The 25,921-nt window shown below is 44.0% G+C and overlaps 1 protein-coding gene across 1 annotated transcript; it reads right to left on the bottom strand.

Annotated features, from left to right (window-relative positions):
* On the bottom strand, positions 1–24,746 carry REG4 (regenerating family member 4). The gene is made up of 6 exons (XM_005895273.2): positions 24,662–24,746; positions 20,122–20,281; positions 13,384–13,481; positions 8,968–9,105; positions 7,340–7,445; positions 1–1,370 (listed from the first exon to the last, which is right to left on the bottom strand). Exons 2-6 carry the CDS (start codon positions 20,186–20,188, stop codon positions 1,303–1,305), a joined length of 477 nt encoding a protein of 158 aa, XP_005895335.1. The 5' UTR covers positions 20,189–20,281; positions 24,662–24,746; the 3' UTR covers positions 1–1,302.
* Between the last annotated feature and the right edge of the window lie 1,175 nt (positions 24,747–25,921).

Raw genomic sequence — 25,921 nt, 5'->3', positions numbered from 1 at the left:
AGGGCGAAGAAAGGAAGGAGAGCAGGGAGAGGTGGGTCGGGCTAATGCTCTGTTTCATTTCCTCTCTCTTCTTTCAGTCCATGCTTGGCAGATGGACTTAGCCTATTTAGGTGATAGGGAGCATCCTCAGGTTGGAATGTAAAATTTTGTGTTCACTGCTCAGCAGTGCAGTGTGGATGAAACAAGTGGCCACACAGCCTAACTGCATGGCCAAGCCACATGTCGTTTCCTCTCTGATCGTGTTTGTTGCTAAGAAACAGGCATGGGATCACACCAAAGTCGCTTTTTATGTAACTGTCGAGTCTGTATTGTTTTGTTTTCACATTGCCAAGTAGATTCCTGACCTAGGGAGGGAAAAAATTACCTCCTCGGCATTGGAGCCACCACCCCAAACCTCACAAGGCAACGAGATTTGAGCAAGACATGAGTTGTCAGCACCCAGAAAGACAAGAGCACCCAAGACCAGGTCAGCCTGGCCAGCCAGGTCAGTCCCCTGCACCTGCTTGGACTGTCAGCTCCCCTCACAAGCTGCAGGGCTTACATTGAAACAACCTCCCACCCACTCACTCATGCTTAGAGGTTGGCCAAGTGTGCCACCTCCATCTCTCCTCTATCTAACCATGGCTGCAGCTGGGGAGGAATTATGCTAAGGAGGTGGAAAGCAAATACTAGGAGGAAGGAAATGAAGAAACACTTGGGTGTGTTTTCTGAGTCTTATTTCACCTTTTCACTCTCATTGCTACTGAACTGGAACGGAACAAACTTCTCTGCATACAACCATTCATTTAAAAATGGTCCTGAAATTTTATGGTCTATATCTGCCTAGCAGAGACTTTCCTGACAAATGGAAATGTTCCCATGACAAATGGAAAAATAGGCAGATGGCTAAGGAGGTGGGTGAGAGCAATAGAGAGAAGGTAGAGGAATGCAGAAGCTGAAGCGGGCAAGAGGCTTTTTCCTGAATTTCTTCTCTTGCCATCAAACCTTTATCCCTGATGGTCAAAGACCTGGCTCTTTCATCAGTGGGAGAGGCACCCCTCATCTGCTAAAGATAGTGGAGGTGGGGAGGAGGAAAAGAGAGTACTATGGAAAGGGATTGTGGGGTGAATATTTAGAGCTAGAAGACACTGTCATACTGATGTTGACATCCCTGCCTCTGAGTTTAAAATGTCAGTGGAATAAGGGCCTCATCAGTCTTAGTTGCTATGTTTACTCTTCGAGACAATGATCAGATAGGCAGCATGGCAGAGAAGGAAGAAGAAAGGGCCTTGAGCCAGGGTTGGCAGGATCTGGATTCTTGCTCTAGGGTCGGTACTTGCACAGGAAGTGTTGGCGCTCATCGCATTCTTTGCTGGTCCAAGTTAAAAAATCTGCAAGAAAATAAACAGATATTTAAATCCACCCACTTGCTGTGTGAGTTTATCAGCATTATCTGGGTGTTTGCTTGAACCCATGGATAGGGTACAAAAGTTTGTGGCAGCTTGACTAGGATGTCAATAGTCAAAGCTATGGTTTTTCTAGTAGTCATGTATGGATGTGAGAGTTGGACTGTAAAGAGAGCTGAGCACCAAAGAGTTGATGCTTTTGAACTGTGGTGTTAGAGAAGACTCTTGAGAGTCCCTCGGACTGCAAGGAGATCCAACCAGTCCATCCTAAAGTAAATCAGTCCTGAATATTCATTGGAAGGACTGATGCTGAAGCTGAAACTCCAGTACTTCGGCCACCTGATGCAAAGAGCTGACTCATTTGAAATGACCTTGATGCTGGGAAAGATTGAAGGTAGGAGGAGAAGGGGAAAACAGAGGATGAGATGGTTGGATGGCATCACCGACTTAATGGACATGAGTTTGAGTAAACTCTGGGAGTTGGTGATGGACAGGGAGGCCTGGCGTGCTGAAGTCCATGGGGTCGCAAAGAGTCAGATACAACTGAGAGACTGAACTGAACTGAACTGACTAGGATGTAGAGCCCAGTTGTTAGGTCAAACACCAGTCTACATTTTGCTGTGCAGGTATTTTTCTATTTAGATGTGATTTAAAGGCCACCCACTCCAGTGTTGTGGCCTGGAGAATTCCATGGACTGTACAGTCCATGGGGTCGCAAGAGTTGGACATGACTGAGCAACTTTCACTTTCATTTGCATTTAAATCAGTAGACTTTGCATAGAGATTACCCTCCAAAACTTGGTAATCATCTAATCAATGAAGGCCTTAAGAGAAAAGACTGAGGTCCCCAGAGGAAGGAATTCAGACTACTCTCAGCCTCAAGCCTACAACATCAACTTGCAGGAACATCCAGCCTGCTGACCTGTGCTGTGAACCTCAGATTTGCCAGCCCCCACAATTGCATGAGGGCTTCCCTGGTGGCTCAGCTGGTAAAGAATCCACCTGCAATGTAAGAGACCTGGGTTCAATCCCTGGGTTGAGAAGATCCCCTGGAAGGGAACAGCTATGCACTCCAGTGTTCTGGCCTGGAGAATTCCATGGACTGTATAATCCATGGGGTCACAAAGAGTCGGACATGACTGAATGACTTTCACTTTCACAACTCCATGAGCTGATTCCTTAAAATAAATTTCTCTATCCTACATGCTCTGTCTGTCTGTCTCACTCTACCTTCTCTTTCTTTTGTTTCTCTGGAGAACTCCAAGACAAGCTAAAAGAAAAATAATTTAAACATCATACACAATTTCAGATGCTCCATACCAGCATTGCTTTTGAGGAAGGCAGGGCTTGACATTTTATTGTTGTTGTTGTTGTTTTATCGCTAAGTCGTGGCCGACTCTTTTGCAACCCCATGGACTGTAGCTCATCAGGCTTCTCTGTCCATGGGACTTTGAAGCATTTTTGAGGAGAGGTTCAATTTTTTTTCTTCCAAAAAATAAGCTCCACAGAATGGCTTGCCAATCTGGTGTGTCTACCACTGAGCGATGAGTTGCTCCCCAGTTGGCTGTCTGCCTGGCTTTGACTTGTAGATCTGGCTCTGGCACTGGCACCAGGGTGTGTCAAGTTGATGGGATAAGAGCCTGGGAGGTGGGGCATGGAGGTACAGCCAGGCAAACCAAGGTGAGGTGCCTGGTTCTCAGGAGGAAGAGGAGATAGGTCCTGACCACTCCCTCAGCCATAGGGCCCAGAGCTGGGCCACAGAGTGTAAATGAGATGGAGACGCAAACATTCTGGGCATTGCCAAAGTGTGGGGCAAAGAGAGCATGGCACGAGCTTCAAACGACCATGGGGAATGCAGCAAGCTCCCCAGTGGGCACTAACTTAGGAAAGTGTCTCTTTTCCCTCATTCCTCCATGAAAGAGGGGCAGGTTCAGGGAGGGGTGTAGGAGACCATACTCGCCTCCCTTCCAGGCCATGAAAGCCACAAGCCAAGTCTGCACAGTGATAAGCATCTGACATATATTGGGGCTTCCCTGGTGGCTCAGCTGGTAAAGAATCCGCCTGCAATGCAGGAGACCCAGGTTTGATCCCTGGCTAGGGAAGATCCCCTGAAGAAGGAAATGGCAACCCACTCCAGCATTCTTGCCTGGAGAATCCCAGGGACAGAGGAGCCTGGTGGGATATAGTCCTTGAGATCGCAAGAGCCGGAGTTAATGACGAAACCACCACTACCACCACGATGATTAGTATTATTTTTCCCTCTATACAGAGTGGCGTCTGAGGCACAGAGAAGTAAGGAATCTGGTCAAGGTCACACAGCTAAGTGAAGGAACTAGACTCCTACCCCAGGCATTCAGAATGCAGAACCCAGGCCCTTGACCTAAACTATATTAAATATGAAATTTATTTTTCGGTTGTAGAACCCTAGTTATCATTACTCAATATCTCATGGTGAACCAGTAGGTAACTCAGGAAGCACTGTGAAATACAATTTTCCAAAGGGTCCTGGTCTTTTTAAACAGAAAAAAGGAACAAGTTCAGTCACACAGAGAAGCACACACATGGAGTGTGTGTGGCTCTAATTGGGGACACTAATATTATACCTTGTGAGTCTTAAACAAACTATATAGCCCCTGAGTTGGTGAAGCTAAATCTGTTATATAAATATAAAGTTACATTGACAGGGCTGAGGGGAACACACTTTTGAATTCTACCTTCACCAGTTTCTAATCCTTGCTTCCTTCCTTGAGCTTTTCTGCCCCGAGAGCCTGTATCCTGAGAGTGGAGAGCTGGGCTGAGTGAACGGGAAGAGAAGTGTCCTGTGGCCTGGTGTTCTCAGGTGGACGACTGGCTTCTGGTTCCCACACAGGACACTTCATTGTTGGGAACTTTGCTGATGTGGACACAGACTGACAGTGTGAGGATTTTGTTTCAGAGCTCCATCTGATTGAGACCTTAGAATCACATGGGAGGGACCTTGGGAGGCCATGGTCCCCTGCTCCCCTGGAGCTTGGTCTGGCATCCAGCCCTAGGGATTCTGATGCTGTCAGTCTCAAGCGATCCCGGAAATTCTAAAAAATTTTAAAACATTCCTTAGCTGACTCTCATGTGCTGCAAGCCTCTTTTAATGCTTTTTAAAAAATTTTAATTATTTATTTTAATTGGAGGATGACTACAATATCGTGATGGTTTTTGCTATATATGAATATGAATCGGCCATAGGCACACAGGCAGCACCCCCATCCTGAACGTTTCTTCCACCTGTCTCCCCACCCTATCCTCTAGGTTGCCCCAGAGCACCGACTTTGAGAGCCTTGCTTCATGCATCAAACTCGCACTGCTTATCTATTTTACATATGGTAAAGCATGTGGTTGGTTCAATGCTATTCTCTCAAATCATCACATCCTCTCCCTCCCCCACTGAGTCCAAAAGCCTATTCTTTGTGTCTGTGTCTCCTTCGCCGCCCTGCATATAGGATCATCAGTACACCTTTCTAGATTTCACGTATATGCATTAATACACAATATTTGCCTTTCTCTTCTTTAATGCTGCAGCTGCAATAACAACCCCATGCGTGTGTGCTCAGCTGCTAAGTCGTGTCTGACTTAGCCCGCCAGGCTCCTTCTGTCCGTGGGATTTCCCAGGCAAGAATACTGGAGTGGGTTGCCATTTCCTCCTCTTGGGGATTTTCCCAACCCAGGGATCGAACCCATGTCTCCTGCATTGGCAGGCAGGTTCTTTACCATTAAACCACCAGGGAAGCCCCAATATCAACCACAATGTCCACTTTTGCTTGGTTAACTCTACTGATTGGTTTCTCACTACTTTCTAGGGTAGTTCATTATATTTTTGGACCATGCTGATTGTTGAGAATATTTTCCTTGGCTTGAGTAGAAATTTACATTTTGGTAGCTTCTACATATTGGTCTTGGTGTATTCCTTCCATCAGAGATGACTTATTCTTTAAACAGCAGCTGTAGTCCCTTCGAGACTGTGGGAAGTGCCCCCTTGGTCTGTGATATGACCCACTTATCTCCGAAGGTTTGCTTAGTGCTCACCTCAGAGTTTGTCTCCACATGTTCATTACTTTGCTGTCAGAAAGTTTTTGCATATAACCTTTATTCTTCAGACAATAGTAAACCTGTTCCACATCCCTTTCCACCTGAGCCCCAGCACCTGAGTCCTCAGTCCTGGCCCTTCCCAGGCTCACCCCCTGGCTAGTGGGGGAATCCTGGTGACACTACAAAGGCCTTTTAAACACACTGGGATGTTCTCTTTCAGATCAAGCATCTTTTACATCTCTGACATTCTGTTTCCTTTCCATGTCACTTATTAGCCATGGTTCTCATATAGGAGTGATTTTCTCCCTCCAGGGGATATTTAGGGCTTTCCTCGCGGCTCAGACGGTAAAGAATCTGCCTGCCAATGCAGGAGATGTGGGTTCGATCCCTGGGTCAGGAAGATCCCCTGGAGAAGGGAACAGCTACCCACTCCAGTAATCTTGCCTGGGAAATTCCAAGGACAGAGGAGCCTGTCAGGCTACAGTTAATGGGGTTGCAAAGAGTTGGACAGGACTGAGCAACTAACACTTTCAAGGGACATTTAGCAAAGTCTGCAGACATTTTTGGTTGTTACAACCTGTGTGTATTTGTGTGTGTGTGTGTGTGTGTGTGTGTGTGTGTATGCTGCTGGTATCTGCTGGTTAGTGACTAGGGAATGTTCACCCTACAATGCACAGGGCAGGTCCCACAACAAATCATTACCCACCCCAAACGGCATTTGTAGCAAGGCTGAAAACCCTAACATATTAGCATAAAAAGCAAAGCTTGAAGGCAGGCAAGAGAACTGAAGAGGCTGCAGTGACGGTGTCCAGCCTGCAGCCGAGGTTCTGGGCACTATGTTCTGGGATGAAACTCAGAGAATATGAGCGAAGAATGCAGGCAAAGTAAGGTTTCCAGGGCTTATGGGGAACCCTGACTATAAAGAAGCCCGAAAGCAGTCACACATATTTGCTCCCTGTAGTCTGGGTTTCTCCAAATATGACATATTTCCCCCTCATGGTATAGCACAGAATTTTAAGATAAACAGAGACACAGATGTAGAGAACAAACGGATGGACACCTAGAGGGGAAAAGGGGAGGGGATGGATTGGGAGACTGGGATTGACATGTACACACTACTGTGTTTAAAATAGATAACAATGAGAAGCTACTGCGTGGCACAGGGGGAAAAAAGAGGGGTCAGTCTGCTCACAGGCCATCTATTAAGTTAATCTTAACAATGCATTCCAATATACAGTGGGTGCAGACCAACACTATTTGATTCCACTTACACGAGATACCTAGAATAGTCAAACTCACAGAGTCAGAAAGGTCATTGGTAGATGCCAGGGATGGGGGTGGGGATAGGGATGTGGGGAGAGGGAAGGGGGATTTAGTGTTTAATGGGGACAGAGTTTCAGCTTAAAGAGGTGAAAAATTTGGGAGATGGAGGATGGTGAGAGTTGTACAACAGTGTGAATGTCCTTAGTGCCACTGAGCTATACAGTTAAACGTGGTTAAAATAGTGTGTTTTCTATTATGTGACTTTTACTATGATAAAAAAAACATAAAAAAGAGAATGTAAAAAAAGTGAATGTAATCATTTGCTGTATAGCAGTAATTAACACAACATTGTTAATCAACTATACTTCAGTTAAAATGAGTTATTGAAAAATTTTTAAAAAAGAAAAAAGTGATTGGAGTAAAAGAAAATATTGATAACTGAATGGCTGGTACACTGATATGGCAAAGATTGTGAAATGGTCACAAATGGTCAGTGAGTAATGTCTGGGACAAGGCCTCTGTCCTGTAGAGTTGTGGGTGTGAAATGGTGCAGAGAGGAGTCAATGTCCAGCTTCGCTCTTAAGAGGAAAGAGGAGCTGGGATTCAGGAAGAGATGTGGTAGAACTTACTGGTCTTGGCGTTCATCACAGCACAGTACTTGTTCTCACCCACGGACTTGCCAGACAAGGATCTGTAAATATACACGGCTCCATCGACCCACTGCCAATGATGCTTCTGCAAACGACAGGAGATGGGAGACACGTACACGTTAGCCTCCCCACCTGCTCACGGCCCAGATGGTCACCACAGCCCACTTAAACACAGCGTTCACTGTAAAACTTGGGAAAGCACAGAAATGTGTGAAGGGAAAATAGAAAAGCACTCCATTTAACCTTCAGGAAGACAACATTACTAATATTTTACCATATTTACTTGTGGTGTAACCATTTTTATCTATCACAATATTTTTAGTACTGAAAAATGTGGTAGCCTTTAAAACATATATATTCAATTTTGTAGTATTTTGCTTTCCAAACATTTTTTAATGGTAAGAATGTACCACAATTTACCTTGCTGATTCTCCTATTGATTGATGGTCATGTTGTTTCCAATTTACAATTACTGCAAAGAATACCGCTATGAACAATTTTATTTGTAAAGCTGTTTATGCACTTAAAATTATTTTTTAAAACTAGAATCCCAAAAGTAGAATTAATGACCAAGGGGCATGCATATTTCAAGGATATTCAAGTGCATTTCCAAACTGCTTTTCAAAAACAGTTCCGTTGTAGGAATTTATACCCTCATTTACTGGGAAATTTCTCCTTATCTTAAAAATACTATTCATTAAGACAAAGCAAACATCTAGTAATCTAAGTCAAATTATATTGTTATTCTAATTTGTATTTCTTTGATACATTCATTGTACAATTCATTAGGCAGTTTACTAGCCGCAGTCATGAAGGTAAAAAATTAAATTTAAAAAAATCTGGTAGAAATTCCTTCAATTAAAAAAATAAATAAAAATCAGATAGAAATAGATGTAAATATTTATCTTATCTTTGAATGAGAGAGCTCTGGTTAATAGCAGTGTAAATACTAACAATATAAAATTAATTGTATAAATCATTTGTAACATCTATAGCAAAGTTTATTAAGAAACACAAAGTCTAGGATTTTTCTCCTTGTATTCTTTGTGCTTTTTTTGGTTAACATAGAAGCTCCACAAAGAATCTATAAATTGCAGGTCCCACACAGAGACTTCAGCAACCTCACATGTCATTTCTTACAAAGAGGTACTGAGAGGGGTAAAATGAAAGACCAGTGAAGAAAGTTAAGGAGGGCATAAGACACATGACCGCATCTGGTGAAAAGCTTAACTGAAAGCTTTCCCCTTTAACTCAAGATCTAATTGGAATTTAATTAAGCGGGATCTCACAATGAGACTCTGTGTGTGTGTCTGTGTTTATTTGTATATGTATATACCCCTATATACTTACAGAAACCTCTTTTGAAAGGCTCTGGGGAGCTGGTACTTTTGTGTTTGAAAAGGTTTGAGAGGGCTCTAAATGGGGGTCTGTAAGTGGAGGACATTGCTTTGTCCCTAACCTGGACGCCTTGGCCTCTATCAGGTGGAGGCAGGTGACTGAAGACCTGCTGTGTGTGCCCTTGCCAGTGGGCCCGGGCCCGTTTCCCAGACAGGAGCTGTCTATCTGCTTTTCCCACGGGGCCATGAGTGCGCCAGGTCTGAGGTTACCTTCTGTGGGTCATGCAGGCCAATCCACACCGGCTTGTTTCTTTGATAGGCACGTATGTACTTTGCTATGGTGCTGGCTTCCTTTAAATTCAGGACAGATGCCAAATGGGCTCCGTTTCCATATGACTGACACTCGAGCTGAGGGCAAGGAGGAGATATGAGGTTTAAAAACATAGCCCACAATCTAAATGTCCATCTACAGACAAATGGATGAAGAAGATATGGTATATCTTTTTTATGGTTGAGTAATAGTCCATTATGGGCTGAGTAATAATGGACTATTCAGTTCAGTTCAGTTCAGTCACTCAGTCGTGTCCGACTCTTTTCGACCCCATGAATCGCAGCACGCCAGGCCTCCCTGTCCATCACCAACTCCCTGAGTTCACCCAAACTCAACGTCCATCGAGTCCGTGATGCCATCCAGCCATCTCATCCTCTGTCGTCCCCTTCTCCTCCTGCCCCCAATCCCTCCCAGCATCAGAGTCTATTGCTGCTAAGTCACTTCAGTCATGTCCGACTCTGTGCAACCCCATAGACGACAGCCCACCAGGCTCCCCCGTCCCTGGGATTCTCCAGGCAAGAACACTGGAGTGGGTTGCCATTTCCTTCTCCAATGCATGACAGTGAAAAGTGAAAGTGAAGTTGCTCAGTCATGTCTGACTCTTAGCAATCCCATGGACTGCAGCCTACCAGGCTCCTCCATCCATGGGATTTTCCAGACAAGAGTACTGGAGTGGGGTGCCATTGCCTTCTCCGTCAGAGTCTATTGCTGCTGCTGCTAAGTCACTTCAGTCATGTCCGACTCTGTGCAACCCCATAGACGGCAGCCCACCAGGCTCCCCCATCCTTGGGATTCTCCAGGCAAGAACACTGGAGTGGGTTGCCATTTCCTTCTCCAATGCATGAAAGTGAAAAGTGAAAGTGAAGTCGCTCAATCATGTCCGACTCTTCTCGACCCCATGGACTGCAGCCCACCGGCTCCTCCATCCATGGGATTTTCCAGGCAAGAGTACTGGAGTGGGGTGCCATTGCCTTCTCCGAGAGTCTATTACTCAGCCACAAAGAATAATGAAATAATAACATTTGTGGCAACATGGAAGGACCTAGAGACTATCATACTAAGTGAAGTAAGTCAGACAAAGACATATACCATATGATATCGCTTCTTTGTGGAATCTAAAAAATGATGCAAATGAACTTATTTACAAAACAGAAACAGACTCATAGTCATAAAAAACAAACTTCTGGTTACCAAAGGAGTCAGAGGGCGAGGGATAAATTCGAAGATTGGGATTAAAATATACATACTACAATATGTGAAACAGATAAACAACAAGGATCTACTGTATAGCACAGGGAACTCCACTCAACATCTTGTAAAGACCTATAAGGGAAAAGAATCTAAAAAAGAATATATTAATAGAGGTGTATGTATACCTGAATCACTTTGCTGTACACCTGAAACTACTGGGATACTGTAAATCAATTGTATTTCAAGAAAAGTTAGAAAAAAAAAAAAGAAAGAAAAGCACAGCCTTCACCTCAGAACCCTAGCTCACCATGCAACATGCACACACAGCCCCCGCCGCCTCTCAGGACAGAAGACTTCCTGTCATCATGGGAGAAAGCACAATGTCACAGGTGTGAGGTCTCTTCGAGGCCAGGTCACGAGCTTTAGGGCCAGGAGAAGTACCTGGGGTCCTGGACTCGCCTCTCATTTGTGTATGTGACCTTGACAAGTCTCTGTACCTCTCTTCCTCGTCTGTAAAATGGAGGACATAATTATGGCTACACAAGGGAGTTGTTACGAGGATGGAACTGTCATAATGATGTATTATAGTAATACACTTCAATAAGTCTGAGACCACGGATTGTAAAATGTGCCATTCTCTAACTAGAAACTTACTGCCCAACTGAAAAAATCATTTTATATACACACACTTTACAGACAGACAGAGACACATACTTTATGCTCTCCTGGGCTTTGTTACGGGATCTGCCTACATGATAAAACTTAATTTAATAAAAGCATGGTTTGACTGTGGTTGCTACTCTAATGCTTGCCTTTGAACTTGCTCAGTATTAGACATGGTTACTGTTTCATGATAATTTAGTCCTGGAGGAGGGCACGGCAACTCACTCTAGTATTCTTGCCTGGAGAATCCCATGGACAGAGGAGCCTGGTGGGCTACAGTCCATAGGGTCGCAAAGAGGTGGACACGACTGAAGTGACTTAGCAGTCCTCACACTAAGTGCCAGCCACTTTACAAAACCCAAATGTTTTTACATCCATAATTTCATTTGCCTTTCAAATTTGTGAGGTGTAGATGCTGGATTCCCAGTCCACGTTTTGGGAGTGTACCAATCACAAAGATTGCTGGGACAGAAGAGCAAACAGGCTCAGTTGGTTTAAGTGATATTTTCCCTGTAAGTTCACATGGCTAGAACCCAGGGCTCTGCTTCTGCGATTGGGTTTACCTGTCATTTTCATGCCAGCTCCATTGCCTCCAGGAGTTTTGTGAACTAAGATAGCAACTAGGAATCAAGAAGCACAGCACTGTGGGGTCAATTTCTCCAGTCCTTCCTGACACCTTCTCTGCACTCTGGTTCAGGAGTGGTTAACTCTGCTAAGGCTTGGTAGCAATCTTATGGATTGTTTTTGCCTTGAAAATCTGAACTGAGCATCTACCATGTGCCAGAGGTTTTTTGCAACAACCCCAACAACCCCATGGAATGAAAGCAATATCCCCATGTTACAGAAGAAAACTGGTAAAGCGAGGTATAGCTCTAACTAATGCCTGGCAAAGCGTGATTTAAACGCACACCTATATTATTCCAATATAGACTCGGACTTCCCAGGTGGCTCAGTGGGTAAAGAATCTGCCTGCAATTTAGGAGACACAGGAGACACAGGTCAATCCTTGGGTTGGGAAGATCCCCTGGAGAAGGCAGGGCAACCCACTCTAGTGTTATTGCCTGGAGAATCCCATGGACAGATGAGCCTGCCAGTTACAGTCCATGGGGTCGCAAAGAGTCAGACATGACTTAAGTGACTGAGCACACATATTATTCCAAAGCTCCCCGGATATCTTCCTCTTTGTTTTGGTAGAATTAGCATTGGCTTCTCTGGGGACAGGCAGTACAAATGTCTGAGGCCATTGTGGGCCCAGATTGTACCCCATATCCCCACTGGTCTCCCCAGTCAGTCACTCCAGTAAAACAACCACAATTCAGAGACACAGCAGCCCTGACTCCTCACATTCCGAGGTAACTTACTCTGACTGGCTAGGTGGGTATCTCTTAGGAAAGCCTCAGTGAAATAAAACCAATGCGTTTGTTGAGCTGTGGGGTCACTAAGGCCTTCCATGTGTTCGGAATGCTTCACTCTCTGTCAGGTGGCTCTGAGGCTGGTAAATCTTGCATAGCAATCCAAGTTGTTCTTTCTGTAAGTTCCTCATCTCATCCTCTTTGGCTTAATGTGCTTCTGTCTTTTTCCCTGATAACGGACTCTCCGAGGGGAGGCTGTCTCTGGTTCATTCTCATGCCTTTGCAGCAACCCCAGGGTATGGGCCTGTAGCATGCCCTCCATTGATTTGTCGTTGTTCAGTCACCCAGTCGTGTCCAACTCTTTGCGACCCCATGGACTGCAGCACGCCAGGCCTCCCTGTCCCTCACCATCTCCCAAAGTTTGCCCAAGTTCATGTCCACTGCATCAGTGATGCCATCCAGTCATTTCATCCTCTGATGCCCTCTTCTCCTCCTGCCCTCAATCTTTCCCAGCATCAGGGACTTTTTCAATGAGTCAGCTGTTCGCATCAAATGACCAAAATACTGGAGTTTCAGCTTCAGCATCAGTCTTTCCAATGAGTATTCAGGGTTGATTTCCCTTAAGATTGACTGGTTTGATCTCTTTGCTGTCCAGAGGACTCTCAGGAGTCTTCTCCAGCATCACAGTTCGAAGGCATCGATTCTTCGGTGCTCCATCTTCTTTATGGTCCAACTCTCACAACCACAACCGTACATGACCACTGGGAAGAACATAGCCTTGATTATATGGACCTTTATTGGCAGAGTAATGTCTCTGCTTTTCAACACACTGTCTAGGTTTGTCATAGTTTTCCTGCTTAAGAAGCAAATGTCTTCTGATTTCATGGCTGCAGTCACCACTGCAGTGATTTCAGAGCCCCCAAAAAGGAAATATGTCACTACTTCCACCTTTTGCCCCTCGATGTGCTCCATCGATGCTTACAGCATTAGAGGAATTGAAGAGGTAACCCTCTTCTCTCCACTTCACCTGCCAGGTGACTTCTCGGAACACCAGGGAAGGACCCTTGGCTCTGAGTTGAATGATACCTGGAGCTTCGAATGTTCCCTTGCTCTAGAGACACCTCTCTGAGCATGAGCCAGATTTCTTACCTCAGCCTCGGACCAGTTTCTCAGCTTCCGGAAGTATCCATAGCAATATGGCCCATGGTAAAACCAGCCGGTAGCACAGCTAGGTCTCACTATAGTGGCTGTGCACAAACAAAAGCAAATACAAGTTACAAAGGAAAGAAAAAGCAGTTCAACACCTTAGCCAGTTTAAGACCCAGGTCACCTTGAAGGAGGAGAGCTGAGCGCCCTGGAGGAAGGCTCTCTCTCAGCTGCCACATCTTTATACTGTTCACCTTTCTCCTAGGATCTCCAGAGGGGGCTGTGGTCTTTTACCAGAGTACTTCAGCACTGGGGAAAAGGAGATCACCAGATCTTTGAGGATACCGGACACTGGCTCTGAACTGACACCGATTTCAGGAGACCCCAGACATCACTGAGGTCTTCCAGTCGAGTAGGGGTTTATGGAGGTTGAGCAATCAATGATGTTTTAGCTCAGGACTATTTTCCATGGACCTAGTGGTCCTCCAAGCCCATCCCTGTGCTAATCTCCTCAATAATGGAATATGTAATTGGAATAAACATCCTCAGCAACTGGTAGAATCCCCACGCTGGTAGCAAGATCAAACAGATGTAATTCAAGAGATCACAAGAGTGGATGAGGGGCATCAATTGGTAGTTTTAGGCATTATAGGGAGCAAGTGGGTTTTTCTTTTTTTTAATCTAGGGGAATGCACAACCGGTTAGATGGCAACTTGGCAGAAACTTGAGAATGAGGGGCTGTAAGTCAGTAGGCAGGGGAGGGGAACATTTTAGGCTAAGGGGTGGGTGAGCAGAGAAATGGCAGCAGGAAGAGCAAGCACTTAGGTTTGCTGTGCATGTAGAGGATCTGTCAGGCAACCACTATAGAAAACAGAAGGAGAGAGTCAGGGCCCAGAAGCCAGGGACACCATGATTCAGAGAGAAGCGCAATCTCTTTCAGCTAGTGGACTGATGAATGGACCATGGCACTGAAACTGCTGGAAATGCAGAGGACCCAGGTAATGAAGGGGATGCTGAGCTAGTAAGTCTGGACTTTGTGCCAATGTGGCTGCTCGGTAATGCTGTGGACGCGTGCAGGAGTCTTTCCACCCCCAGCGCATGTCCCTGCACTGCTGTGGTCAAATAGCCTCTCCTCTCTCCTCGGGCAGATGACGCCGCTGTCACTTGCCTGCCTTATGCTTCTGTTCTACGTCATTGTGTGTGTTAGCCCCTCAGTCATGTCCAACTCTTTGAGACCCCATCGACTGAGGTCTGCCAGCCTCCTCTGTCCATGGAATTCTCCAGGCAAGAATACTGGGGTGGGTTGCTATTCCCTGATCCAGGGGATCTTCCCAATCCAGGGATCAAACCCCTGTATCCTGCATTGCAGGCAGATTCTTTACTGCTGAGCCACCAGGGAAGCCCTGTTCTACTTCATTCCTTGCCTACAAATCTCCTCTCCTACAAATCTCCTGTTGCTTTCAGATAAGCTCTCCACTCAGTTGGGCATTCAAGGGTATTCATAGCCTGGTCTTATGGCCCTAGTGAAACACAGCTTCCTGTGCAGCGGCCCCAGCTGCAGCTTGGAACATGACGCTCATGGTTGACGTAGATCCTTTGCTTGTGCTCTGCTTTGTACCTGTGAATGATGGACAATGACTAACCTAGTGGAGGCACAGCAAGAAAAGTTTCAGTGTGAAAGTGTCTCTTTTACCCTTTCCTGTTTGCCCATTTTGCTTGCCTTTAACCTTGCTTGTGTGCTAAGTCACTTTAGTCATGTCTGACTCTCTTTGGGACTCTATGGACTGTAGCTCACCAGGCTCCTCTGTCCATGGGATTCTCCAGGCAAGAATACTGGAGTGGATTGCCATGCCTTCCTCCAGGGGATCTTCCTGACCCAGGGATTGAACCCACATCTCTTATGTTTCCTGCATTGGCAGGCAGCTTCTTTACCACTAGCACCACCTAGGAAGTCCTCTGTTTAACCTTGAAAAAGCCTAATTATAGGCATTAAATCACTAGGCAATTTAACCTAACTCCTGACTTATGCTCTCCTGAACGCATACTACACCTTGTCTAAACTGCTGATTGTTTTTCTAGATAAAAAGAAATAAAAATGAAGAATTCAGCAGTTAAAAGATGTCGTTGTCGTTCAGTCACTAACTCATGTCTGACTGTTTGTGACCCCATGGACTGCAGCACACCAGGCATCCCTGTCCTTTACCATCTCCTGGAGCTTGCTCATACTATGTCCATCAAATTGCTGATGCCATCCAACCATCTCATCCTCTGTTGTCCCCTTCTCCTCTTGCCTTCAGTCTTTCCCAGCATCAGAGTCTTTTCAAATGAGGATGAAAAGTATTGGAGCTTCAGCTTCAGCATCAGTCATTTCAATGAATATTCAGGGTTGATTTCCTTTAGGATTAACTGGTTTGATCTCCTTGCAGTCCAAGAGACTCTCTAGAGTCTTCTCCAGCACCACAGTTGGAAAGCATCAGTTCTTCAGTGCTTATCCTTCTTTATGGTCCAACCCTCACATCCATATGTGACTACTGGAAAAACCATAGCTTAGCCCATATAGACCTTTGTCGACAAAGTGATGTCCCTGCTTTTTCATATGCTGTCTAGGTTTTCTTAGCTTTTCTTCCAAGGAGCAAGAATATTTAATTTCATGGCTACAGTCACCGTCTGCAGTGATTTTGGAGCCCAAGAAAATAAAATCTGCCACTGTTTCCACTTTTTCCCCATCTATTTGTCATGAAGCAAGGGGGCTGGATGCCATGATCTTAGTTTTTTCAATGTTGAGTTTTAAGCCAGGTTTTTCACTCTCCTCTTTCACACTCATCAAGAGGCTCTATCCTTAATAGTCCTCTTCTCAATCCTGCAGGCAGATCCTGCAGGCAAGATGACATTGGAAAATTCAACCAGTCTGCACACAGTGGGGAATGGTGCAGAATCCAATTTCCTGCATCAATAATTCATTAAGGCTCTTCTGTCTTTCTCCCCTTTAAAAATCGTCAGGGCTGAGCAGAATCTTTGGAGTTGGCCTCTGGACACAAGTTCAGCTTCTCCCTAGACTGCCAGCTTTTCTGAGTCAAGCACCTTTCCTTTCTAAGCAACAAGCAGTCAAACTGGCTAACAAAGGGGTACCTCAAACGAATCAGGAACAAGCAACATAGAAGCTCATATGCTTAAATACCTTACCTTCTCCTACCTTCAGGAATACAAGCATCAGCATTTGATGTTAAATAAAAAGAACACCTTTATGCCACTGCTGCTACTCCTGTTGCATTATCACCAGCTTCCATGTGCAGAGTGCTTCCTTGCCGCCAGGCACTATGCTGAGGGGTTTATTTGTACTACATATGTATCTTAGGGAGGCGAGGAAACACACCGGGTGGCCACCCGTCTAAGATCACACAGGGAGGTGGAAAAGCCACTTTTCAGATTCAGTTCTCTAACTTACGAATCTGTGTTCCTGCCACCAAACCTCTCAACTTTGGCTTTTATAAAAAAACAAGAAATTGGAAATATGGCAATGAAAATCATTAGAGGGTTGGGATGCCTTGGTTATTTTATCAGGGGGAAAGAAAGTAAAAGACATCTTTGACTCTTAGAGTAAAAATTGATCTTCTTAAGGAGAAGGCTGACCACCGATTACCACTCCAAATGAAAAGGCTTGAATTTCAGTAAGGAACAGTCTGGAGAGAGATTATGAAGCATGCTTTTCAATTGAACACTGGTGAAAAGATTCTGAAAGAGGTGGAAGGGAAGAGTCCACGTCTCTGACTCCAGTCTGAGGATAAAGGCCCCTTGCTTCACACCAGGTGCCCCTCGTTCAGTTCTCCCTGATTTCTCTTTCGAACTCTGAAGTGACTCTGCTCGGCATCCTGTGGGCAGATGTGTAAGCACAGATTCTCCACCACCAGGTACTTTCTTTTTTCCTGAATCCAGGTAGTGAGAGCAGAGCCCTCAGTGGCACACTGGAGGACCTAGAGGGGTCAGGGCAAAGCACACCTTGGGTCATGCTTAAGGCCGGACCACCAGTGCGCTCTCTCTCTCCCTGCCCCTGTGTCTGTTTTGAGCGTCCTTCTCAGTTTCTGTCCATGTCGCTCTGTTCGGCTCCCTCTGAGCCTCTCTGTGTCTTTCTGACCCTTCCCGTGTATTTCTCTTTGTCTCTTGCTGTCTCCCCACTCACCCTGGTGTCTCTGTCTCCCACTAACTTTCTGCTGGTCTCTGTGCCTGAGTCTCTGTGGGTCGATGACTGTCTGTCTCTCTGCCTCATTCTCTCCTCTCCTTCCTCCCCCCTCACCTCACCACGGACTGCATGATACTACAGCCAAGGCCGCGGCACCCTGACGGAGATGCGTGAGCTCCTGGAGGGGCAGACTGCGCTGCTCTGCTGGGGCTGCCGCTCTGCCTCCCACCACCTCACACCTCACGGAGCATTTACTATGTCCCAGGAGCTGTTCCAGGCATTCCAGTCACCCTCACAATAACCCTGGCAAGTAGATTGTCACTAACCTCAGTTCCAGAGGAGAAAACAAAGGCAGAGAGTTGTCAGGTCCTGGAGTCCTACAGCAAATAAGTGGCAGAGACAGGATTTGACCACCCAAGATGGTCTGACTCTAAACAGAAGCTCTCAGTCATTATAGTCATTGAAAGTGAAAGGGTCAGTCCCTCAGTCGTGTCCAACCCTTTGCAACCCCATGGACTGTAGCCCACCAGGCTCCTCTGTCCGTGGAATTCTCCAGGTAAGAATGCTGCAGTGGGTTGCCATTCCTTTCTCCAAGCGATCTTCCCAAACCAGGGATTGAACCTGGGTCTCCCGTATTGCAGGCAGATTCTTTACCGTCTGAGCCACCAAGTTTGCAGCATTGTAGTCATTAGGCTCAATTTATTTATTAAAAAACCCCTATGAGCCAAGTACATTCATTTAGATTGCCTTGTTTAATTACCAGAGCTTTCCTAAGTAATAAGGATGTATATATCCCCCCTGGACAGATAAGAAAACCTCTTCAGGGGTGAAGTAACCTACTGAAGACACTCTTGGGGAATGAGGAGGGATCTGGGAGAGGAGCCAGTGCCCAGAAGCCCTAGAACCCTGATTCCGCCACTCCTGGTCCTAGACTCCTCATCCATACACATGCAGTGGCAGGAGGTTTTGGCTCGTAACATCCCACCTGGACTACTAATAGTCTTTTTGCTCCACCACTTACTAGAAATGTGGCCTTGGGAACATTATTTAAACTCTTTTAGTTTTGGTTTTCTTGTTTATACACTGAATCATAGGGTTGTTGGGAGGATTAAGTGGGATAACGCATGTACAATGATTAGCACTGAGTGTCTAGTAATTGTCAAAAAATAGTAACTACTTAATAAATTGTAGCTATCAAAATAATCACATTATCATTATACCCATGTAATATGTTTTGAAAATAGTAACTAGTTAGGATGTTTTTTGTTTTGTTTTTGTTTTCTATTGGAGTATAGCCGATGAACAATATTGTGAGAGTTTCAGGTGAACAGTAAAGGAATTCAGCCATATATATATATGTGTGTGTATATATATGTATATATGTGTATCCATTCTCCCCCAAACTCCCCTCTCATCTAGGCCAATGCATAACGTTGCTCAGAGTTTCCTGTGCAGTACAGTAGGTCCTTGTTGCTAATCCATTTTCAGTAGAGCAGTGTGTACATGTCCATCCCAACTCCCTCACTTCAAGCCCCCCCAGGGAAGCCAGGACCAGAGCAGCAAGGCCCTAGCTACCCAGGCTGTTGATTAGAAATGGCCATGGAACGCGGCCCTCTGGGGGAGCTTGAGGGCAGCCTCTCCCAGTCTTTCACACGCTAGCACGTTCCAGAGAAAGTGGTTGAGTTCCCCAGGTCCTGAATGGCCGTAGATGGTTGAGAGAGCTGATAGCTGGACCCGTAGACTTCAGCCACAAGTACCAACATGAGGCCCCAAGAACCCTGCCTCCCTTTGTATCTCCTTCCAGTCACTCTCTCCCCTGGCCTAGGTATCCGCGCGGGGAGAAGTGCTGGGTCATGTACAGCCCCGGGCCCTCTCAAGAGACCTCTTCTCAATAGAAGTGCTGCTCAGGTGAGTTTCTTCACCCCCTGTACCACATACGACACCAGCAGGGCCTCTGCAGAATGTCAAAGCAGCCAGGATGCTTATTCTTAGCTCATATATGCAGCTTTCTTCCCCTGCTTTCTCCACTGGTAGATTCTAGGGTATTGCTTACAATCTCACAGATGTGTTACTTTGGTATTTTGTTTATAAAATATTTTATTTTTTTTAATTTATTTATTTGTCTGTGCCCGGTCTTAGTTGCAGCATGTGGGATCTTAGTTCCCTGACCAGGGATTGAACCCGGCCACCTGCATTGGGAGCACAGAGTCTTAGCCACTAGACCACAAGGGAAGTCCTGACATGTGACTTTATACTTGATGCTGGGCCTATATGTGTGTTGGAGCCATCTCTCCAACTAGTCTGTATGTTCTTTGCAAACTAGAATCCCCCAATATGTTTAAATAGGAAAATAATGCACAAAACACTGGGTAGTTCTAATTATAGTTATCATTACTTGACTGCCAGGTACAGGCACTTTAAATACATTACCTCCACCCTTCATAATAAATTTGCAAAATAATTATTATAATCTACATTTGATTGATGATGGTTTCACTACGGCTTACAACCATACAAAGAACATTGACTGTGGGCTCAATTCCAGCTTAGTGACTGATACTCACCATCCAGGACTTCAGTGCTGATTACACAGCTCATCAGAAAAACCAGCCACATGCTTTTCAGAGCCATCTTCCTCTTCCCCCAGGGACAGAAGTGCTTCAGGAAGCACAGATCTCAGAGTCTTTGTCAGTTTTTCCTTGATATTCCTGGATTCACCCAGATCTGAAATTTCAACACATTTATACTAGTGAAGTGGACCTAGGAATTTATAAAAGCCAAATCGTATTAGTAAATGCATGCTTCTCAGTCGCTCAGCTATTCCCAATTCTTTGTGATTCCATGGACTGTAGCCTGCCAGGCTCCACTGCCAATGGGATTTTTCAGGTAAGAATAATGAACTGGACTGCCGTATCCTCCTCCAGGGGATGTTCCTAATCCAGGGATCAAATATGTGTCTCCTGCATTGCCTGCATTGGCAGACAGATTCTTTACCTCTGTGCCACCTAAGAAGCCCAAATCATAAATGAAGGAAAAAATATTTCTCTGGCTAAACCCAAATTATACAACAAAGGGAATTTGAAAAGATACATGCACCCCAATGTTCATTTCAGCCCTGTTTACAATAGACAAGTCATGAAGAAAGTGAAAGTCACTCAGTCATGTCTGAGTGACTCCTTGTGACCCCATGAACTATACTGTTCATGGAATTCTCCAGGCCAGAATACTGGAGTGGGTAGCCTTTCCCTTCTCCAGGAGATTTTCCAAACCCAGGGATCGAACTCAGGTCTCCTGCATTGCAGGTGGATGCTTTACCAGTTGAGCCACCAGGGAAGCCCCCAGACAAGATATGGAAGCAACCTAAATGTCCATCAACAGATGATAAAGAAGGTGTGATGAACCTAGAGATTATTATACTAAGTGAAGTCAGTCAGAAAGAGAAAGATAAATACCATATGATATCACTTACATGGAATCTAAAATATGAAACAAAAGAACTTACAAAACAGGAACAGATTCACAGACTTGGGAAACAAACTTATGGTTACCAAAAGGGAAAGTTTATGGGGAAAGGGTAAATTGAGAGTTTGGGATTGATATATACAGAGTATCTTTAAAATAGATAATCAACAAGCATCTACTGTATAGCATAGGGAACTACACTTTACTAAATAATAACTCCACTTTTCTGTAATAAAAGAATTTTAAAAAGAACATATGTATACATGTATAACTGAATCACTTTGTTGTACACCAGAAACTAACAGCACTATAAATTAATTATACCCTGCTGCTGGGAAAGACTGAAGACAGGAGAAGGGTACGACAGAGGACGAGATCGTTGGATGGCATCACAGACTCAACCGACATGAGTTTGAGCAAGCTCCAGGAGATGCACAGGGCAGCCTGTTATGCTTCAGTCCATGGGGTGGCAAAGAGTCGGACACGACTGAGCGACTGAACAACAACATACTTCAATAATAGATAAATAGGAATCTCAAGCTAAATATAAAGATTAGGAAAAATTATCTTATGTCAGCCTCTAAGCCAATGCCAAAGATCTAACTCTACTGGGCTGAATGGTTTCAAGTCTGAAAGCATTTGGTATACTCTGAAGAGCCCGCCCTTGCTATTCTAAGCATAACCAGCAGAGGGCGTCCAAAGCAAGCTTTCTCTCAGATGAGGCAGTATTTGAGCTTTAATAGTTTAAGTCCGGAGAAGGCAATGGCACCCCACTCCAGTACTCTTGCCTGGAAAATCCCATGGACAGAGGAGCCTGGTAGGCTGCAGTCCATGGGGTTGCTAGGAGTCGGACACGACTGAGCGACTTCACTTTCACTTTTCACTTTCATACACTGGAGAAGGAAATGGCAACCCACTCCAGTGTTCTTGCCTGGAGAATCCCAGGGACGGGGGAGCCTGGTGGGCTGCCGTCTCTGGGGTCGCACAGAGTTGGACACGACTGAAGCGACTTAGCAGCAGCAGCAGCAGTAGTTTAAGTCAATCAAGTCAATCCCAACCGTGAGTTTTTAAATGTTAGAATTAAAACTGAATATGTTATCTAATATCTCCACTTTACAATTTAGAAAACCTGAGGTATAAAGTCATTTTCTCATTGTCACACAGCTACAAGATTTCCTAACTTTAACTTTCTTCCCTTTACACTTAGGAGATATCACACTTTTAAAAAAATAATTTTATTTTTCCTGTGACTAAATAGTACACAAATTATTAAAAGATCATTGAAAAACTAGAGAATACGAAGCAATCTTCCAGAGAAACAATTGAGTGAAGAGCTTATTAACATTTTTCTAGGCATGTGTTGTTTACATAATTTTGTATAGAGTCATATAATTCTGAAACATGGTTTTATCTCTCAGAAACAGATTGATTGTAATAAACATTCTTCCACTCTCATAACTTTTATGAAGTTTTGCTTCTGTCTTTAGTATAAATTCACGTACGTGAGAGCCTGCTAAGTTGCTTCGGTTGGGTCTGACTCTTTGCAACCCTATGGACCGTAGCCTGCTAGGCTACTCTGTCCATAGGATTCTCTGTCCATGGGATTCTCTAGGCAAGAAAACCGGAGTGGGTTACCATGCCCTCCTCCAGGGGAATCTGCTGGACCCAGGAATCGAACTCTTGTCTCTTACATCTCCTGCATTAGCAGGTGGGTTCTTTCCCGCTAGCACCACCTGGTAAGTCTGAATTCACATACACAGGGTTGTAATTTCACAGAACACACAAATTGTCACATTGATATTCTTGGCTAAAATACCCTCTGAACCTCGAGGAGTAGGAGGGAGGCTCAAGAAGGAGGGGATATACGTATACTTATAGCTAATTCAGGTTGTTGTACAGCAGAAACCAAGACAACATTGTAAAGCAATTATAATCCAATTAAAAAATAAATTTAAAAGAATTTTAAAAATGCCCTCTGAACAGGCTGTAGTGTATGTTCATTCTAACACTAGTGGGCAGGAATGTGCTTTCCTCAGCCCTTAATGAACACCTGATTTGTCAATTTTTTTTTTCTTGCTAATTTTGGTATATTAAAGAAAAACTTCATTTTAAAAATACTGATAAAGTGGGATGTCTTTTTATATAATGATTAGCTCTTAAATTTTATTTTATGAATTTTTGGTTTACAGCTTTGCACAGCTTATTGTTGGATTTTTTATCTTTTTCCTCAGGAATCTGGAGGGCTTTCTTTGTATATTTGTTGTCTTTTATATCATACCAAAAATATTTCCCAGTTTGTATTTTCTCTTGTTTACAATACACTTTTTTTGCCTACTGAAAATTTCAAAATTGTCATAGTTATCATATCCTTTATAACTTTTGGAACTTATATTTGAAAAACTGGCCATTGCCATCCACATAAGATTAAAATATCTACCTCTATTCTATTTTTTATCCATTAGGCAACTACTTTAGTGTAAGCCTGGGGTTGGGAAAAAGGTTTTTCCCCCAAATTACTAAGATGAGTAATTCATTGCATTTTAATTTGAGCATACTTTATGATCCGCAAATCAGCATACATGTTCTAACTCTCAAATAATAGATTGCTTAAGGGAAATAAATGGTGAAACAGAGTGTTTGAAGTGGAAACTTTCCCAGAAAATCTAAAGATTAGGTCCATATGGACACTCTGACACAGCGTTGATAAGGAGGGAAACAGAAGAGTGAAGAGTGTGTGGCTGTGATGACCTCTCTCTCTCTCTTTTAATTATGGTATTAACCTGCAATTGATTCTGCCGAGGAGCCTCCATTGCAAAAGTGAAAGAGGTCTTTTGGCTGTCCTGTACCTGCTTCAAGACACAAACGGTAAAAGCTTCGCTCTCAGGTCAACAATCTGGGGAAGGGAGGTTCAGCATCTTTTTAAATATAGTCCTCCCCACTTATCTGCAGGGAATACATTCTAAGACCCCCTGAAACCACAGATATTACAGAACCCTATATATGCTGTTTTTCCTATGCTAATCGGGGTGGTGGGGGTCGGGGTGGAGGGAAGCAGTACGCTGGACAAAGGGATGACCTGCCTCCTGGGTGGGAATAAGCAGGATCATGCTGCTCAGAACAGAGCGTGGCACAATTTATAATTTATGACTTTTTTTTTTTGGAGTTTACCATTTAATATTTTCTGACCCCAGCTGACTGAAGATAGCATACTTGGGAGAGTGCCGCCAGGATAAGGAAGGGGCACCACTGTAACCTATAACTGAATCCTAACAAATTGACATTCATTGAATGCTCCCGTGTCATCCAATTTAATCCCCATAACTGGGCTGCATTCCAGATATCATTAGCTTATTTTGCACATGAAGACCCTAAAGTTTATGGAGATCAAGTATCTATCCTACAGTTTCACAGCTTCTAGATTGCTGAACCAGGATTTAACTCAACACTGTTTGAGACCAAAGCCAATGCTCTTTATAAGACAAGGAAAGAAATAAGTAATTTAAATGAAAAAAACAGCAACACAAGCATGATGAACATGTTTTGAACTATAACTTGTTCTTTCTGGCCCAGTTAAAAGCTGGCAAAGAAAAACAGATACTCAAAGAAAGCCCTATGCCCTCAACGGCATGGAGGATTAATTACCTGGTTGGCATTCAAGGCTCTGAAGACCCCTGCCTTCTTCAGTGTCCTTAGAGATCCCAGGAAGTTTCTGAAGTTCTTATATCTTCTTGCCTCAGGAATTATATGACGTTTGCTTTAATCACACAGCAGCAATGTTTACAAATAATAGCCATCCATAAAAGTCTTATCTACAGCCAAAGTGAACTGAATGAGATATGAATTGAGAACATGTCTAAGTTGTATTTTAATTATTTAAGAGAACCTCTCCCTAATTGCAAATAGAGTATTTTCTCTACAGTCCATTTTAGCAATATCCTGTAATTTGTGATGAAAGAAAATTACACTATTGAAGGATAGGAAAGTAATTTTGGCTTATATATAATTTAACTTGAAATTTACGCTAACTAGAATAGCTTATTTGTGGAAATAGAGCTAAGGATGTAGAAAACAAACACAGTTACCAGGGGATAAGCAGGGGAGGGATTAATGTGAGACTGGGATCGACACACACACACTATTATATGTGAAATAAACTAATAAGGTCTTACCGTATAACACAGGGAACTCTATTCAATACTCTGTCATGACCTATATGGGAATAGAATCTAAGAAAGAGTGAAAAAGTGAAAGTGTTAGTGGCTCAGTTGGATCTGACTCTTTGTGACCCCGTGGACTGAAGCCTGCCAGGCTCCTCTGTCCTTGGAATTCTCTAGGCAGGGATACTGGAGTGGGTTGTCATTCTCTTCTCTGGCGGATCTTTGCAACCCAGAGCGGGTATATGGATATGTATAAGTAATTCACTTTGCTGTTACAACTGAAGCTAACATAACATTGTAAATCAACTATACTCTAATAAATTTTTTTCTGAAACTTAAAAAAACCCAGGCTGTTTGTGGCCTATTAAACCTGCAAATGTACATCTGACTTAACCATTAAAGGAAAGAATGCATTTAATAATTAAAATGGAAAAACTGTGGTTCAGGCATCCAAAATGGAGCTGGGGGTGCCATTGTGAATGTGATTTCAGACATGTTCCTGTATCCCTAAGAACTTGGATTTTCTGAACTGTAGCAGAATCAAGGACACCACCAGTTTCTTTCAAAATAATATCTGCTGGCAGCTGCCACTGCAACCTCGTGACCTCAAGATCTCCCCTTGTAACCGTTCAACTATTTAGTGCCCCAAACAATCTTGGCTTAACACCCTTACGTCTTGCGAGCTCCTATTATAATTCTTGACAAACAACTTACGTAATTTTGCAATTTTTGCCTTTATAAACCT

The sequence above is a fragment of the Bos mutus genome, chromosome 3, assembly GCF_027580195.1.
Source record: "Bos mutus isolate GX-2022 chromosome 3, NWIPB_WYAK_1.1, whole genome shotgun sequence".
NCBI lineage: Eukaryota > Metazoa > Chordata > Mammalia > Artiodactyla > Bovidae > Bos > Bos mutus.
The sequence above is the reverse complement of the archived record's forward strand: the minus strand, read 5'-3'. Positions and strand labels throughout refer to the sequence as shown.

What these genes read in the sequence shown, in the direction of transcription:
- REG4 (XM_005895273.2), bottom strand. Translation starts at nt 20,188, where the DNA reads ATGGCTCTGAAAAGCATGTGGCTGGTTTTTCTGATGAGCTGTGTAATC. An exon ending in GCCTGCATGACCCACAGAAG is followed by an intron (nt 7,446 to 8,967) that starts GTAACCTCAGAC and finishes TGTCGTTTGCAG; the next exon opens with AAGCATCATTGGCAGTGGGT. An exon ending in TGTGATGAACGCCAAGACCA is followed by an intron (nt 1,371 to 7,339) that starts GTAAGTTCTACC and finishes ATTTTCTTGCAG; the next exon opens with ATTTTTTAACTTGGACCAGC.